This window comes from Dasypus novemcinctus, chromosome 29 (genome assembly GCF_030445035.2).
Source record: "Dasypus novemcinctus isolate mDasNov1 chromosome 29, mDasNov1.1.hap2, whole genome shotgun sequence".
Taxonomy (NCBI): Eukaryota; Metazoa; Chordata; class Mammalia; order Cingulata; family Dasypodidae; genus Dasypus; species Dasypus novemcinctus.
The window spans coordinates 12,947,956-12,966,684 of record NC_080701.1 but is presented as its reverse complement, the minus strand read 5'-3'; the positions used below and the strand labels follow the sequence as shown (position 1 = coordinate 12,966,684).

Sequence of the window (18,729 nt, the reverse complement as noted above, 5' to 3'; positions counted from 1 at the left end):
TCTTTTTTTTTCTTTCTATGAATGCAGCTTTTTTGATGGTGTCATAAAAGATCCACAGTATAGAGGAGTGGGTGTAGCTCAGAGGTTGAATGCCTGCTTCCCATGTACATGTACCTGTGTTCAATCCCTGGTACCTCGAAAAAAAAAAAAACCCCACAGTACAGAAGGTTCTGTACATATCAGGTAAAAAGTCAAAGTAGTTACAAACTTGAAGGAACTGAAATTTTATAATGCTGTTAACGCAAAGGCCTGGTAAAAAGTGAATTGAATGAAATTAGTCAATGAGTAAAAAGGTATTTTTATATGAACGTTTTTCTCCATACCTTTTTTGTTACACAGAAGTACAGTTCACTTTTCATACAGTTGTATTGTTTAATATTCTAAATAAAGGAATATAATTTTTGCATGTTGGCAAGTTAGTATTTAACAAATTGGTGGTTAAACTGCCGAAACGCTTCTTGTTTTGTGACATATTTCCTATGGTAGATTTGACATGTAAAATCCTGATTATGGCATGCTTTTTTTTTTTCTTTTTTTATTCTCTCCCCTTCCACTCCCACCCCCCTCCAGTTGTCTGCTCTCTCTGTCTATTTGCTGTGTGTTATTCTGTGTCCGCTTGTATTCTTGTCAGCAGTACCGGGAATCTGTGTCTCTTTTTGTTGCGTCATCTTGTTGCATCAGCTCTGTGTGTGTGTGGTGCCATTCCTGGGCAGGCTGCACTTTTTTCATGCAGGGCGGCTCTCCATACAGGGCACACTCCTTGTGTGTGAGGCTGCCCTATGCCGGGGACACCCCTGCATGGCACAGCACTCCTTGCGTACATCAGTGCTGCGCATGGGCCAGCTTACCACATGGGTCAGGAGGCCCTGGGTTTGAACTCTGTACCTCCAATGTGGTAGGCGGATGCTCTATCAGCTGAGCCAAATCTGCTTCTCAATACATTTTTTTTAAAAGCAGTTTTATTTACACGCTATGTAGTCCATCCAAAGTGTACGATTAATGGCTCTTATTATTATCACAGAGTTGTGCATTTATCACCACAATTTTAGAACATTTTCATTGCTCCATTAGGAAAAGCCCCAGTGTGTGTGTGTGTGTGTGAAGTATATGAGAACCTCTTATATTTTTTAATGTAACATTTTTTGTGATCTAGGTATCTTTTTAAAAAACAATTAAAAATAATAATAATAACAAAAAAAGCCACATACCCCATATGCCCCCCTATCATTGACACCTAGTATTGGTGTGATACCTTTGTCACAATTGATGAAAGAATATTAAAATACTACTATTAACTGTAGTCCATAATTTACATTTGGTATATTTTCCCCCATATACCACCCTGTTATTATTATTTTTCAAAGATTTATTTTATTTATTTCTCCCCACCCCCTCCTTGTTTCCACTTGCTGTGTCTGTTCATTTTCATTGTTTCTTTAGGAGGCACCAGGAACTGAACTTGGGACCTCTGATTTGGAAGGGAGTTACCTAATAGCTTGAGCTACCTCCATTCCCTGCTTTGTTGTGTCTCTCATTGTGCCTTCTTGTGTCTCTTGTTGCGTCAGCTTGCCGTGGCTGCCTGTTGTGTCAGCTCGCTGTCTAGCTTGTCCTCTTTAGGAGGCACTGGGAACCTCTGCTCCCTGCTTTGTTGTGTCTCTTATGTTTTTCTTTTTCTATCTTTTGTTGCACCAGCTTGCTGTACCTGCCTATTGTGCCAACTTGCTGTCTTCTATAGGAGGCACCAGGAACCAAACCGGTGACCTCCCATGTGGTAGATGGGAGCTCATTCACTTAAGCTACATCTGCTTCCCAGCATCCTATTATTAACATCTTGTAATAGTGACATTTATTCATTTGTTGAAGTTCATGGAAGAACATTCTTATAGTTGTACTATTAACCACATTCATCATCACAACAGGGTTCAGTATGTTACATAATTCAGCACTATACATTATACTCACAATGATGTGCTGTCACCCCATCATCTCTATCCATTTCCAAACATTTACAGTCAACCTTATTAAAAATTCCGCATAAAGCAGTTCCCCATTCTCTACCCTTATTGTATCTCCTGGTAACCTATATTCTAGATTTTAACTCCATGAGTTTGCTCATTATATTAGTTCATATTAGTGGGATCATACAATATTTGTCTTTTTTGCATCTGGCTTATTTCACTCAATATAATATCCTCAAGTTTCATCCATGTTCCATGCAGCAGAACTTCCTTTTTTAGGCTAATATTCTATTATATGTATATGCCATCTTTGGTTATCCATTGGTTGATGGACATTTGGTTTGTTTCCATCTTTTGGCGATTGTGAATATTGCCATTGTGCACAACAGTATGTGTTTGTGTCCCTGCTTTCGGTTCTTCTGAGCATATATACCTAGTTAGCAGGATTGCTGTATTGTGTTGCAGTTCTATACTTAGCTTCCTAAGAAACTTCCAAACTGTCTTCCACAGCAGCATTACTATTTTATACATTCTCACCAGCAATGAATGTTGCTATTTCCTCATATTCTTTCTAGCAGTTGTAGTTTTCTGTTTTCTTAATAGTGTCCATTCTAGCAGGTGTGAAATGATATCTCAGAGTGGTTTTGATTTTCATATCCCTAATAACTAGTGATGCTGAGCATCTTTTGTTATGCTTTCTGGTCGTTTGTATATTTTCTTTGGAGTCATGTCTATTCAAGTCTTTTGCCCATTTTTAAATTGGGTTGTTTGTCTTTTTATTGTTGAGTTGTAGGATTTCTTTATATATTCTGGATAGTAAACCCTTATTGGATATGTGGTTTCCAAACATATTCTCCCATTGTGTAGGCCATGGTATACATTTTAAATCTAATTTTGCGTGCTTATTTTAGAATTAGATGTTCTTATTGCTGATTTGAAAGCTTGGCTTGCAGAGCTAGTCACATCACATTGTTCTTAAAGTTTGGCTAAAAGTAGGTAGCTGGTGACTTTGCCTTCTGCCTAGAAAGGAAAGAGCTAGAAAAAACATTGCTAATACCCTTACAACAACAGTAACAAACTCCAGAAATCTGCAAATTCATAGCTTTCTTGAATCCACTGGACAGCTGAATTTATAGATCAACCACCTAACCCAAAATCTTGGGAAAAGCCATTGGGTACCTCCTAAAAAGAAGACAAGCACACAACGAATGGACACAGAGAGCAGACAATGATTGCAAACAGTGCGGGGGTGGGAGTAATAAATAAAATAAATCTTTTTAAAAAATATGTATTGTAAACTCTAGATCAACCACTAAAAATATTTTTAAGAGGTACAAAGGCATATAGTGAAGAGAAACTGGAATTACACAAGATATTCATTTGATCTACATACAGAATCAGAATTAAAATATAACACCAAGGAACAGATGGAACAAATAGAAACAATGAGCAAGATAATAGATTTTATTCCAATTATATTAATAATTATGTTAAATACAAATGGTCTAAACACATCAACTAATACAGTGATTTTTCAGATTGGATACAAAAGCAGGATATAACTATGTTATCTATTAGAAACCACTTTGAGTGTAAAGATATGGGTTAAAAGTAAAAGGATGCTCTTGTCCTCCCTGGCTGCCTGAAGATCACCTGCCATCATAAATGATGCTGTGACTATCCAGACCGGGAAGTTTATGACCCACAGACTACTTCAGTAGAAACAAATGGTCATCAATGCCCTTCACCCTGGGAGGACAGAAATTCTGGAAAAACTAGCCAAAATATACAAAACCATACCTGATTTCACCTTTGTATTTGGATTCAGAACCCATTTTGGTGTTGGCAAGACAACAATCTGATTGCCTGGATTATGCAAAGAAAAATGAACCCAAACATAGACTTATAAGACATGGCCTGTATGACAAGAAAAAGACCTCAAGAAAACAGTGAAAAGAACACAACAGAATGAAGAAAGTCAGGACTGCAAAGGCCAATGTTGGTGCTGGCAAAAAGAAAGAGTAAAGATTCTTCAGGACGTGGACTTGGCCCAGTGGTTAGGGTGTCTGTCTATCGCATGGGAGGTCAGTGGTTCAAACCCCGGTCTTCCTTGACCCCTGTGGAGCTGGCCCACATGCAGTGCTGATGTGTGCAAGGAGTGCCATGCCACGCAGGGGTGTCCCCCACGTAGGGGAGCCCCACACGCAAGGACTGTGCCCTGTAAGGAGAGCTGCGCAGCGCTAAACAAAGCTCAGCCTGCCCAAGAGTGGCACCGCACACACGGAGAGCTGGCGCAGCAAGAAGATGCAACAAAAAGAAACACAGATTCCCAGTGCCGCTGACAACAACAGAAGCGGACAAAGAACACTCAGCAAATAGACACAGAGAACAGACAACTGGTGGTGGGGGGAAGGGGAGAGGGAAAAAAAAGATTCTTCAGTGACTTAATCAGTCATTGTGCAGATTTTTCACCAGAGGATTAATAAAACTATAAAACCTTATAAAAAAAAGGTTGTAAAAAGTTGTAACATGAAAACACTAATGAAAACTAGAGTGGCACTAGAGTGGCTATGTTACTATCAGGCAAAGTAGACTTCAAAGCAAAGAAAATTACCAAGGATAATGAGGGATATTACATAATGATAATGGGGTCAATGCTCTAAGAAGATATAACAGTCCTAAAATTTATACATACCTAACAACAGAACTTCAAAATACCTGAGACAAAAATTGATATAACTGAAAAGAGAAATAGATATATCCACAGTTAAGAATGGAGTCTACTGTTCTTCTTTTGAGCTTCCAGTTAGGAATGCAGCCTTGCTAACCCATTCTGGGTTCTGTTGTTAATTGATTGAACGAGAGGATGGAAATTAGTAAGGATGTAGAAGTCCTGAGCCACATTATCAACCAACCTGATCTAATTGACATTTATAGAATGCACAGCCCAGTATCAGAGAATTCTTTCCAACTGTGCATGGAATGTTCACCAAGGTAGACTGTATTCTAGGCTGCAAAATGAACCTTAACGAATTTAAAAGAATTGAAAGCATACAAAGATGTTCTTGGACCATAATGGAATTAAACTGGGTATATTTAGAAACTCTCCAACTATTTGGAAATTAAATAACATTTTTAAATAACCCTTGGTTCAAAGAGGAAATCACATGAGAAATTTGAAAATATGTTGAATTATGTGAAAGTGAATGCATAATGTGGCAGAATTCATGGGATACAGCTAAAGCAGTACTTAAACAGAAAGATAAAGCATTAAATGCCCACAGTAAAAAAGAAATGTCTCAAATTAGTGATCTTAACTTCCACCTTATGAAACTAGAAAACAAGGGCAACTTAAATTCCAAAGAAACAGACGGAAGGAAAAAATAGAATAAGAAAGTGTAGAAATCAGTGAAACTAAGAACCAGGTGAACAGTAGAGAAAATCATTAAAATAAAAACTTGATTCTTAGGAAAAAAGATCAATAAAATTGATGATCTAACCAGACCAACAAGAAAATGATACATAATTGAGAAATATTAGGAATGAAACAGGGACATTAGTATAGACCCTGTTGGCTGCTGTAACAGTTTACCACAAACTTAGTATCTTAAAGCCACAAATGTACTGTCTTAACAGTTCTAGAGATCAGAGTCCAAAATGGCCTGGCAAAGCTGCATTCTCCCTGGAAGCTGAAAGGGAGAATCCTTTTTCTTGCCTGTATTCCTTGGCTTATGGCCCCGCATTACTGCAGCTTCTACTTCTGTCGTCACATCTCCTCATCTGATTCTGACTCTCCTGACCCTTCTTCCCTTATAAGGAATCCCTGTGATTACTGTCAGCTCACCAAGGCTGTTCTCGGTTCTCAAGATCCTCAACTTAATCACATCTGCAAGGTTCCCTTTGCCACGTGGTTCCCTTTGCCTCGTGCTGTAACATATTCACAGATTCTGGGAATGAGGATGTAGGCATCTTTTTGGGGGGAGCATTATCCCACTACTCTAGGGAAATGATTTTGATAGTATCTAAAATTTAGGATTACAACTTTAGAGGATGAGGTAAATTGAAAAATGTCCATTTTCTGGAACCACAAAATAGATGAAGCTTTTGAGGGAAAAAGGAGGCGTCCTTAACCAAGAATGGGCAGGGTGGTATGCTGCTGTTTGAGACTGTGCTTTTTTTCTTTCTTTCTATCTTCTTTTCTATGGTAAAGGTGCACCTTCACTGTAATACCATTAGAACACCATGACTGGATGTAGAAGTAAGAAAAAGCAATTACTATATTAATTATTATTATAATCATCTTATTCTGTGGTTGCGACTAATTTTTAAATTCATACTGCATATTAAAATTTTTGTCAAGATTTGTGTAGAGCAAAAATGAAAATTCCCTTAATAAACCTTTTACCTATCTCTGGGGTGATGTATTGGTGTGTGACCTTCCAGACCTTTATGATACATTTAATATGTGTATGCTTTCTGTTTTTTAAGTAATCTGTAGAATGGTAGGTTCTTTTGTTTTACATAAATGAGATAGCCTGTATATCTCTTACCAGGCCTTTCTTAGGTGATTTTTACTGCCTTCATCAAGATGAGGACATCTGTAGGTGGTGGGTGCTGGTGATGACTATTATATACATATCGCCTAATCTTCTGTGTGTACTGTTTTTGGTGCTTTTACATATTTTAACTCATTTAATTCCCACACCTTTATGAGGAAGGTGGTGTCCTCATTTGACAGATCAGGAAGCAGAGGCCAAGGCTAAGTACCTTGCCCTGTTACACACATTAGTAAACAGGGTGTCTGGAACGTGAACTCAGGCAGTCAGGCTCTGCAGACAGTACTACCTTGTTCTGTTCATTTTGAATTTTACAGAAAAGTCAACATGTAAATGAGTTATTTGGAATTTAAGCAAAACCTCATTAATGAGTTCTCTAATTTTTCTTCTGTGGAATTTCAAGCTATACACTTTTCATAATTCAAGTGGGAATGCACTCTCTTGAATTTGAAAGGGGCAAAATCTGAGTTTATAAATTCCAGTCTGTTTTCTTTCTTTTTTTTTTTTTCTGTTAAAAGATAGATTTCCAAATCAGTTCTGATTTTATTTATCCTTAAAGAGTTTAGAGCATGTCTGATAGGAGATCTGCTAAAGCAAAGCATCTGCATTTAAATTTGATATCCCTGATTTTTTGCTATTAAAAAAAAAAAGAAAAAGACATTGCTATAATAAGAAAACAGGATGTCTAGATTTTGGCTTCTAAATGCCATTCTCCAGTAAGTAGTCAGGACACCTTGGAGAAATGGTTGATTCCAGGTTTGGGAAAATGCAAGATGAGCCGTGAACTTCTTGTGGTGCCAGAAATAAGGGAGTGCTTAAAAAAAGAGAGTCAAGTTAAAAAGACACAGAAACCAACTTAAAGGGGCTTCCTGTGACCAAAGTTGGGACATTTGAGCAACAAAATAAATGATAACAGCAGTGGATTATAACACATGAAATATCCATGAGTCCATACTAATATGAATAAGTTATTAAATAAATGAAGGAGAGAAAGAACAGCTCTTCCTTACAGTAGAAGTCTAATGAGTATGTTTGGAAGGAATGATGAAAATAGAAAATCACCTTTGGGCAAATCCACAGTAATAATGTTGTAAGAACCATTAAAGGATGCTAAAATTAGCATACGTGTGGTAAGAAGCAGGATTTTTGCATAGTCTTAAAGTATTTCCTCATAAGATATTGGTTAGTTACAAAGGGAAAAAGTTAACTTTATGGTAGAGAAAACTGACAGACAAATCACCTTAATCAGTGATCATTGTCGGACAGCATCGTGTGTCCCCGGTAAGGTGAATCCCACGAAGGACATCGTATCACTTTTGTGGCATTTGTGCCAAAAAGGTGTAATCTCCATCTACTCCTGAGAAAACTCCAGAGCCAAATTGAGGGGCATTCTTAAAGAGTAGTCTTCAAAAGTGTTAACGGTTGGTGAGAGAGGGAGGAAGGCTTGGAGCTCTCACATATCAGAGGAGACCAAGGAGCCATGAAGCTAAGTGCAGTGTGGGCTCCTGACTTGGATCCTGGACCAGGAAAAGGACATGGGTGGGGGAACCGGCAAGATTTGAAGAAGGTCTGTAGATCAGTTAATAGCATTGTTTCAATGTTGATTTCCAGTATTCACTAATTATACTATGGTTATATAAGGTGGTGTCACTAGGGGAGGTGAAGGGGATATATAAAGGCTCTGTACTTATTTTGCAACTTTTCTGTAAATATAAAATTATTTCAAAATAAAAGTGTTTAAAAACATGGAAAGAAAACCAAACAGACACCCTCTGGTGCCTGGACAGTAGAAGACAAGAGCCTTCCATATATTCAGTAGTCAGGTTATGAAGCCCTGTGGTGTGCCTGGTCCAGTGCCTGCTGCAGCGGGAGCTGAGCAAATGCAGCGCTCCCTGCTTGCCACCGGAGATAGGGTAAGTCATGTGAACAGTGGTCACCCAGTGAAATAATTTCTATAATATATGCAGGTGAAAGTTCAGTGCACATATAGAAGAAAGAGCCCTCAATATGTATATGGAAAAATATTTTTCTTTAAGATTTATTTTATCCCAACCATTGTTTGTGGTTGCTGTCTGATCTCTGTCCATTTGCTATGTGTTCTCTGTGTCTGCTTGGGAACCGAACCCAAGGACCTTCCATGTGGGAGAAAGGCCCTCAATCACTTAAGCCACCTTAACTCCCTGGTTTGTTGTATCTGTCAGTACCTTTCCTCTCTGTCTCCTTGTTGCACCATCTTGCTGTGCCAGCTCACTGCTCCTCCTGGTCACACCAGCTCGCCTTCTCTAGGAGGCCCCGGGAACCGATCCCGGGACTTCCCATGTGATAGGTGGGAGCTCAGTCACTTGAACCGCATCCACTTCCCTGTCTATGGAAATTTCAGAATTTTATATAGAGATATTTTGTGTTTAAAAAACCTTGTGCCCAAATTGAATTCTTTGTCATTTGCATTTGGTCACTAGCATTAAAGAACTTCTCAGTGTGTGGCAGTAAACAGATTTCCTAAGCATCACCAGAGTCCAACTTTTGGACATCATTTGCTTCATGTACTGTGTATTGAAATAAGAAAGGAAGGAAGAGGAGAAGAGGGAAGCGGGGGGAAATCTGGTCGAGCACAGTAGTGGGTACCTGTTACTCACAGTTCGTATGTGCTGACAGCATACCTGAAACTTAATGGCCATGGTGTGAGGGGGGCGCAGTCACAGCCTTGAGAAGGCGTTCCAGGGAACCGGGAGCTAGGAAGGGGCTCAGTGAGGAGGGTGGGGGGCGGCTGGTGTGAAGAAGGGGCCTGGACTAACCACCTCAGAGTTCTCAGAAAACTTGCTTTATTTTGTGTTCCAAAGTCTCAGAATTTTGGCATCACAAGAAATTTTTTTGTGTTTGGGATTATTTGCTTGATAATGAAGTGAAACCCAGTTATTTGGGCCTTAGTAGTAGAATTTAAGGTGCAAATTATTTTCACTTTGGACATGTCCCAGTTGTGATCTCTTTTGGATGCAAAAATGGTGATGTCGGGGGAAGTGGCTGTGGTTCAAGCAGTTGAGCTCCTGTTTACCATGTGGAAGACCTGAGTTTGACTCCTGGGACCTCGTCGTAAAAAAAGAAAAAAGGAGTTCCAGACCTGTGTGGCGTGGAGAGGCACAGGCTCCTATGCGGCGAAGTGACGCACCAAAAAGACGATGGTGTGATCAGATAGGGAAAAAAATGATGTTGGGAGCAGGTGTAGCTCCTTGCTTGGGCTCTGCTTTGCACTTAGGAGGTCCTGGGTTCAATCAGTACCTACCCCCCTAGCCCCCACCCCTAAAGAGAAAAATGTTTCACTGGCCGCGTGTCTCTGAGGATGAAATGTATGCTGGAAAATAGACCTTTCTCCTTTGTTCTGTAGGGTTATGTGTGATAGATTTTCTATCCTAATCTGCTCCTCTTCCCCCTTCTCTTTTATGACCCATCCCTGCCGTCTTAAGTTATTTGGGGGATTTAAAAAATCTCTCGTGCAAATAAACAGTTTCATATGGACACCTCACTCCCATATAAAACTTTGGTCCCCCATCTCCCTCTATGTTGCATATTATCGAGGGAGAGGAAATGGGGTTTCAATGAACTTGGAGATGAGCAGGAATTTGAACTATTTGTCCACAATGGAGAGGACTGACTTTTGGCCTGTATGGAGCGTCAGCTGCTTCCCTTCTCCAGGAGAGCACGGAGGGCTAGAGCCCCTCCTCCTTCATTTACCACTCTCTGAAAATAGATCACTCCTGATGCGGCCTGGAGCCCTGACGGTGTGTGGTCCTGGGCCCTTCTGCGACTTAGTGCCCAGCGTTTGAATGTGCTTGTCTTATTTCTTTTGTTTTTATAATGAAATCTCAAATGTGCTGATGTAGACTCTGGAGATACTGTTGAAGCCTGGATTTTAGTCACTGAGGAGCTTTAGTGTGTAAACATCTCTCATAAAATAATCACTGTCTTGTTGGCCCAGAATTTCAGAAACTTTGGAGAAGTGTCACTGTGGACTCCATGGATGAGGAGAAAATTGAAGAGTATCTGAAACGACAGGGTATTTCTTCCATGCAGGAATCCGGACCAAAGAAAGTGGTATGTAATCTGTAGAAAAAAATGTCACCCTGTGTTCTCTGAGCTCTTAACTGCTTCCTGCTCTGCTCTCTGAAGAGCACATGCCCAGTGTTTTCGCAGCCTCCTAGTCCACTGGGCTTGGCTGGATGCAAACCAGATGGTGTCTGATGGATGGCGGCCACTGGGGCTCCTGCCCTCTCTGCTGACACCTCTGCAGCCCCTGCTCTAAGCCCCACCACACTGAAGTGTTTGTAGTTCCCCCACGTTGTTCACTCTTGCATGAGCTTCTCCCGCTTTCTAGAAGGAACCTGCTTTGGCCTGCATGAGCTTCTCCCGCTTTCTAGAAGGAACCTGCTTGGCCTGCATGACCTTAATCGTGTTCCCTCTCGTTCCATGAGGAGTTCTGCAAGCTCCTTGGTACTCAGCGCCTGGCTCTGCCCTAGCCCAGATCACACTGAATTGCCCTTTTGATTTTCAGGTCCCCTAGAAACCAGGCATTACTGTCTTTTTAGCCCCTACCCCCTGCATGTAGAAAGGACTAGTGATGGAATGAGGATTTGCAAATTGCCCTGTACCAGCCAATCTGTAGTCTAAGAACAAAGCTGGGCATGAGGAATAACTCGTGACACCCCAGGCTGGAGCCGCTGGGCGCTCTCCTGCTCCCCCTTGCCAGCCGCTAGCCTGTGCAGCCTGCCTTCTTGGTGGTTCTCTGGGTGTGTGTGTTTGTGCTCGAGGGGGTGCTATATGATGCGGGGCTACAATAACCCAAAATGCGGAAAACCTTGTACCCTTGCTGCTCGTTTCTGGGCGTGTTCAATAAATCCTAACCGTCCTGTTCCTGTTCCTCGTTCATTGTTTTTCCCTTTTCCTTTAGGCCCCTATTCAGAGAAAGAAAAAGCCTGCTTCACAGAAAAAGCGACGATTTAAGACTCATAACGAGCACTTGGCTGGAGTGCTGAAGGATTACTCAGACATTGCTCCTGGCAAATAACAAGTCGAGGGTTAAAAATACACAATCAACAGCTTTCTCATCCATCCTGGGAATCTGAAGACTGTCTTTCCGTTGGACTTCTTAGGACTGAGTTGAGGAACGGTTCCAGTTTACATAATGACCAAACTCAGAGTTTATTTTAATGGAATAGGCCAGTGAGAACTGTGACCTGCGGGGTATTCGCTGTTACCTTCTGCTGTTTCTTGGGGGAAAGGCGCCTTGCGTGGCTTGCGGGTGTCTGATATTTAACTCTGCCCTGAATGGTTCCATTTTTTCTCTCTTGTTACTTTAGAGCAGTTCGCGGATAGTTTTGAATGCAGTATTTGTTTATTCCAAAAGAACATATTTATAATAAAATCACTGTAGAAGGATTTTTAAGATGTTAGTGAATTCAGTTTGTTTCTTTATTCTTGGAAATGGCAGTAAGCAGCTTCAGTCTCTCACTTCTACAAAGGTGCGCGTTTGGGATGTTATTGAAGACTAATTGGCACCGTATTGCTGGTCACAGGGATTTCACAATCAGAACACAAAGTTGTGCCCTTTGTTAGCAAGTTAAAGCAATAAAGAGACACTAAATGTAACTTTGAATGTTTTCTTTTAAAAGGATAAGGCATTATCATTGAGCCTTTTGGAGTCAGGCATGGTCTGGTGCCGTCTTGCTCACGGTGGATAGTCATCTTGCCCCCTCAGCACCCACTTACCACGTCCCGCCCTCACACGGCTGGGCCCTGGCGCTCTTCTGCTGGAGAGTCCCTCGCACCCTGCCCCGCCCCGCCCCGCTCAGGAGCGCCACTGCCAGACGTGTGGGTTCTTAAGAGCTGTGGCGACGGATGGGAAAGCTCTGTGGTGATGACAGCATCTGTGACGGAACACCCCTTTTCCTGAGAGAGGCGTGTTGAAGCGCCTCGCTGTTGCTGGAGAGAGGCCTGTGTCTCCTCTCAGTTTGCCAGTGTTTGCCTCATGGACTTTGGGCACCTTGCTTAGATACATAAATATTTATGATTGTTCTTTCTTAATGGAGGGTTGCCCTTTTGTTAATATATAGTGCCCTTCTCTGTCTCTTACAACAGTTTTGCGTTTAAAGTCTAATTTTGTAATATAGCTACCCCAGCTCTGTTTTGGTTACTGTTTACATGGAATTTCATTTTCCAGCCTTTCACTTGCAGCCTATTTGTGTCCTTGGGTGTAAAGAGAGTCTTTTGGAGAGAGCATATAGATGGATCATTTATTTTTTTATCCATTCTGCCAATCTGTGTCACTTAATTGGGGAGATTAATCCATTAAGATTCCATGTCATGTCTGAAAAGGCAGTACTTATTACTTAAGCTGTTTTATCCTTAGGCTTTTATATATCATATCCTATTTCTGTCTCTCTATTTACCCTTTTAATTACCTTTACTAATAATCTTTATTTCTATACTCCCCTCCACACCTCTCACCTGTCTTCTTTCAATCCTGCAGAACTCCCTTCAGTATTTCTTGTAGGGTGGGCCTCTTGTTTATGAATTCTTCCCATTTCTATTTATCTGTGAATATTGTAATCTTTCCCTCATTTAAAAAAAATTTTTTTTGCAGGGGAGGTAGCAGGGATGGAACCCAGGGTGTTGTACATGGGAAGCAGGTACTCAACCCTCTCCCTCATTTCTGAAGGAAAATTTTACTGGATACAGAATTCTTGGCTGGCAGTTTTTCTCTTTCAGCACCTTAAATATGTCCTATCACTGCCTTCTCGCCTCTGTGGTTTCTGATGAGAAATCAGTACTTAATATTATCAAGCTTCCCTTGTAAGCAATGGTATACTGCTAGAAAAACCTAGTATAGCTTACCTAAGGGCTAAGAATTAACAAATAATTATGATTGCTCTATCATTATATAGATGCAGGAAACCTAATTTTCCTGCTGAAATTGAGAGCTAGCCTCTCTCTGTGCGGTTGCCTAATTATTGTGGTCTGCACACACTGTCCTCTTTTGTGCGCTAGGTTTGGAAATGCGTTTTGGACACCTCAAACACTTAATCTTGTTTTGCAAGGAAACAGATATCAAGGTCTCCCTCACAGCCTTCTTAGATAAGATGCTTTACTGCCAGTTGTATCAGTGATTTCTAGCTAAGCCTGTAACTCATCAGTACTTTGTGGACAGGCCTGGTAATTGATTTCAGTTACCTTGCCTAAAACTCGTTTCAGAAATGAAGAAATTTGAGATGTAAAGAAATGAACTGTCTTGCTAAACTGCCAAACTCTAAAATTCTATAGCTTTACCCTATTAGCTTGTGTTTTCTCTTGCTAAGCCCTGAACGCTTTGTTACATTTGGGGTAGCAGAATTGGGTCTTCTGGTGATGTGAGGGGAAGATATAGTCTTTGTAGAAATCGTGATAGGAGCCCAGTTGTGTCTGAAGATCATAATAAAAAGAATAGTCTTACCATTTCTCTGGGTGTCTAAAAACATAAGCACCAGACATTCCAAGTTGAAGTTGAAGTTGTGTCCTCGCCTCTGCCCATTTCTCTTGGATCTGCTGGCCATTTAGAAGCAGTGGGAATGGGCATGGCTGAGTGAGCTAAAAGGCTAAGACAAGTCTGTAGTGCATTTGATCTATAATTCATAACAATCACTTGAGGCTTTTAGGGGGCAGCTAAGAGAAATGTAGTTAAGCCTAGACCAAGTGTAAAAAAAGGAACATTTGGCTGCTGCTGTCACCTCTTCTAAGAGCAGCAGATGGTGATGGGAGCCAGGGGACGAGCAGCCCTTGATGCCTGTTGACCTAGAGCGGTAGTGAAAAGGCAGTGCAGGGCCATCCCATTATTTCCAGGCCCAGCGTTATAGGGAGGGCAATGCCAGTACTCTGTTCTCTTGATTTCTTTTGAAATCATTAGCAGCAAAAACATATCCTGAATGATAGTATGGGAACAGGGTACTTGAATTTATATAAAGTCCCCATTCTTATCAGCTAATGGCAGTTTTCTCTGAGGCATAAAAGGTAAAACTCCCCCCAGGTTTCCCCTACCCCTAGCCAAGTTTCTATTTGTAGGTGATTCATCTGTGGGGAAGCTGATTTTGCCTTTTCTGAAGTTTGATTGACCATCCTTAAGCTGAGCCTAGCCCTGCCTTCTGTGTAGTGAGGCTGGAGTGCCAGGGTGGGACGCGTGATGGCCTGTTGGCACCGGTGTTGCTGTCCTCTGGGCTTCCTGTGAGGTAGGCATTTCCCAGGGGGCATTTTGTGGGGTGGTCCTGAGGAATGGTAACAGGCGTTCTGTGGGAGTGAGAGGGATGGAGGCTCCAAGTCGTCAAGTACAGGAAACCACCTGCCAAACGGACTGGACCTGGGAGCAACTGTCCCTGTCCTGGGGGGAGTGTTGGCGAAACACGTGGGAAGTGCAGAGCTAGAGTTGGCCTGGTTTTGTGCTGCTGACTTTCCTCCTGGACAGTTTCTTTCTTTCTTTTTTTTTGAAGGCACGTTTTCCTTCATAAATAACTATGGTTGGTGCACAAAGTTTATGAATAAAAGAAATAGCATGGTAAGGATATCATTTCATAATATCCCCAAGAAATATTAAGAGGAGGCCAGGGCAGGGTGTCACTGCTTTTCATCATGAGCCTTGAAGTTCTTGATTTCTTAAACTATGTGGACTTCTTACTTTGATGAAAACAAACACCACCCAACTCCGTTAGACACCTCAGTCTTGCCAAGATAATAGGGAAGATGCACAGCAGAAGTACAGAAGGGCCTAACTGTTAGAGCTGCTTTGTCACTGACTCATTTCTGGTCAGGATACTGCAGATGAGAATCAGTCTGTCTTCCACATTGAAAGAAAAACTTCTCCAACCTTTTAATTCCATCTCAGGGTCGCTTTCCTAACAAAATAATCCTAAAAACAGGAAAAAAATCTTCATGTGAAATGATGTATAACATCATTTGTACATTACTACAAAATAACGGGAAATCCTTAGCTGCCCATCCAAAGAAAGCAAAAGTCAATTCTCAGCCTTTAAAAAGTTTATACAGATGACATAACGTGAAAATGTCTATAGTGTTAAATGAAATAAGTAGTATGCAGAATTGCATATGAAGAATGCTACAATTTAAAAAAATGTATACATAAAAAAAGACTAGAAGAATAAAAGAAAAGGTGTACAATGAGAAAAAAGTAAATACGGTTTGTTATTGTCGGGCAGATCGACACATTACCTCACAGGGTCTCCTTGGGTGGCTTAGGGCCGTGTTGCTAGTAGGCAGTGCCCCTGGTTTGGAGGGGAGCCAGCACAGTCCTGTGCCCCAAGCCCTGGTGAGAAGCCAGTGGCTCTTCTGGGTGTAATTCCGAGTGGTTAGCAGTCCACCTCAAATGTGTCCATCAGCTGGAGGCTGAAGCCCGGCCGGGCTTTGCGCATTCTTAGGAGTCAGCAGGCCAGAACTCTGCAGGGCTGTCCTTCCAAGGACATCCAGTGCCGTACACGATAGCCTGGTCTTGTACTTGATTTTTATAGCGGTCCTTTCCCTGCTTCGCCTTTTCAACTTGCTGGACAAACCCCTCACACCAATGGGATAAGGGCTGCTTTGCCCAGGTAACATTTTAACTTCAGCATGAATTCTCTGCATTTAGCCCTCGTTTTGCCCAAAAGTTTGGGTTGAATTTAAGCATCTCGTTTTAAGTTACTATAGTGTGAATTTGCATAGTCAGAGTTCCTTTTTATTTCCCAAGTGGATAAAGGGAATCAAAGGGCCTCGTATTTCCTTGTCTCCTCAGAACGCCACACAGGAAAGATGTGTGTAAGCAAGGAAGAAACAGGCCTCACTGTTTGGTCTTTATGTTACTGTAAGAAGAGGTCTGTTCTCTCCCCCCACCCTCTCCCCATATTGCAGGAATCAGTGTGGTTTGAGTTCCTGATGTAAAATAAACAGTAAAAAGTAAAACAGTAAGAAGCAGTAAAATAGAACTCCTGAGCGTCACTGTAGAGCCAGGAGGACAAGAAGAAAACAAAAGAATTCTTTCAGCATATTGGTACCTTTTGGGACTTAGGGCAGTTACAGAGCCTGGCCAGTTTAGGGAAGAATTGATAGTATTTTAGCATCATCTGGAATATTCTGCAGCAGCAGCAAATAGAAGCTTTACTGTGGCAATTAAAATTTTTTAGTAATTTGGGGCCTTAAATAGGCAGTTTTTCGGTGTCACTCATTAGGGTTTTAGCTTAGTTTTGGCAACTAGTACTTCAGATAACAACTCACCAGTAGTCTCTTATCTGCCTTCTAAATGTTGTGAAGCCATTTTATGTCATGAGAGGGTGTGTCAATGAGTTAAGAGTTGGAAAGTAAGAGAGCGGCCAGATGCCAATTCTCTTAATACTGGGTGTGTTCTTTTCATAAGTTCTCAGGATTCTTTTTTCATCCCTAATGATAAGGAATACAGGAGAAATTTGCACATATTCCTAGCAGTAAGCATTTCTTCCCCAAAATACTCAGCAAGTAGGTTACTGTAGCCACCCTGTCACAGACACCAAAAATTGTGTATTGGGGTATAGAATTTAGGGATTTTAGCCAAGCCTCCATCATTCTCAAGAATGTTCCTTACGGCACACAATGCTCAGAACCCCACAATACCCGGTGGTGGTGGCCTGGGGAACCTCGGGGACAGGTGGTATTTATAGCAAGGAAGTGCAACATGCATGCAGGCCCTGGGTCTGGTGAAGGAGACCTAGATGAGCTAGAGGTGCAAACTGCATTTTGTGAATTTTCATGACTCTTTCCTAATACCTTTAATACTTGATTTTGTCACAGAAGTAGAAAGTACAGGATTTAATTTCGGGTGCCAGTTATGTAGCTGCGTCAGTCTTGTGTTCATAGTGACACTGCTCTCCCAAGGGAGGGGTCACGCAGCAACGAACCAAAAAGAAAGCTTAGTTAGCATCTTCTGGCACCTAGAACTGGCACATTCCACATGCAAGCAAGAGGCTCAAGCATGCCTGCCTTCTTAGTCCAAGTTCTTGATTCCAAAGATACACCCTCCTGCATTTCTGCTCAACAGGAATAGAAAAGGCCTGTTTTGCAGCAGCAGCAGTGATGTTGGTGATCAGCTAGTCCGTGAGCATTCACACTGGGTTGGTAGATTCCACCCGGACTTGTCACTTACACAGCACTAGTGACCACCAGCGTAGGGGCACTCTTTCATCCATCCCAAGGCTCCTCGTGAAAAATCGTCCGGAAGTGAGTACAAGTCAGGCGGCCCGTACCGCGGCAGGCCTGGAGAGGCGCTGGAGCCCCTGGAGGACCAGCCGTCCCCAGTCACAGGCCATTTGCCAAACCTCTGTGCCCTGAAGGGCTGACGGCAAAGCCACATGAGCAAGCCTGCCCCGGAGCCGTGCTGGGTGAGGGTGAGGACCTGGGAGAGGCTGCGCGAGGCTCTCGCTGGTTTCCCAGGGCTCCCCAGGTTCCGGGGTCGCAGACCTGCTCTTGGCGGATGGTCCTCGGAGGAAGGGCTGTGGGCGCCGAACCACAGAACCAATGGCCGTGCCCAGCGGGCCTCAGCATGGGTGCTGGTGGTTTGCTATTACCTGAAATTAAGTACTGGTTCTTCTACTCCTTTCTGGGGCAGAGGGGTAGAGGAGGGTGTTTCCAAAACACTTGTCTTGGCTATCACTTCCTAGTTTAGTACTTCTTAAAATGTGTCTCTTTCTTTTAAGGAGGTACCTGGGATTGAACCCAGGACCTTGTACGTGGGAAGCAGATGCTCAACTACTTGAGCTCATCCCGCTCCCCAGTGAGTTTTTGTTTTGTTTTTAGGAGGTACCTGGGATTGAAACCCGGACCTTATACGTGGGACGCAGGCGCTCAACCACGGAGCTCCATCTGCTCCCTTAAATGCCTTTCCTTTAAGTCAGCAGAAAATCATAAGTGACATTTTAATAGATGTAAGATAATCTTGCACTAAAGCCGTGTGGGCTGAGGTGGATGTGGTCATCAGCCAAGAGCAGTAAAAGGCGTCAAAGAAGAGAGGCGTGTGCATCTCCCACGAGGCCAGGGAAGTGCCGTGCCCGTAGCGGAGCGCTGGCCGGGGCCCGCTGGCTCTACCCCCTCCAGCGCCTCCTCTCGGGTCTCTCTGTGCCGGCTCAGTGGTCAGTGCTTAGCTTTGCCAAGGTCTGAAATGGGGGGAAATCTGCTGGTCCCTG

The 18,729-nt window shown here is 42.3% G+C and overlaps 1 protein-coding gene across 2 annotated transcripts in view; it reads left to right on the top strand.

Annotated features, from left to right (window-relative positions):
- GTF2E2 (general transcription factor IIE subunit 2) overlaps positions 1–11,951 on the top strand; it is a 97,010-nt gene extending 85,059 nt beyond the window's left edge. For both annotated transcript variants that reach the window (XM_058289999.2, XM_004475162.5), the window contains exons 7-8: positions 10,488–10,603; positions 11,457–11,951. In XM_058289999.2, coding sequence (XP_058145982.1) covers positions 10,488–10,603; positions 11,457–11,573 — 233 coding nt within the window. In that variant the 3' untranslated portion in view covers positions 11,574–11,951. The remainder of the gene's footprint in view (positions 1–10,487; positions 10,604–11,456) is intronic.
- Positions 11,952–18,729: the final 6,778 nt, after the last annotated feature.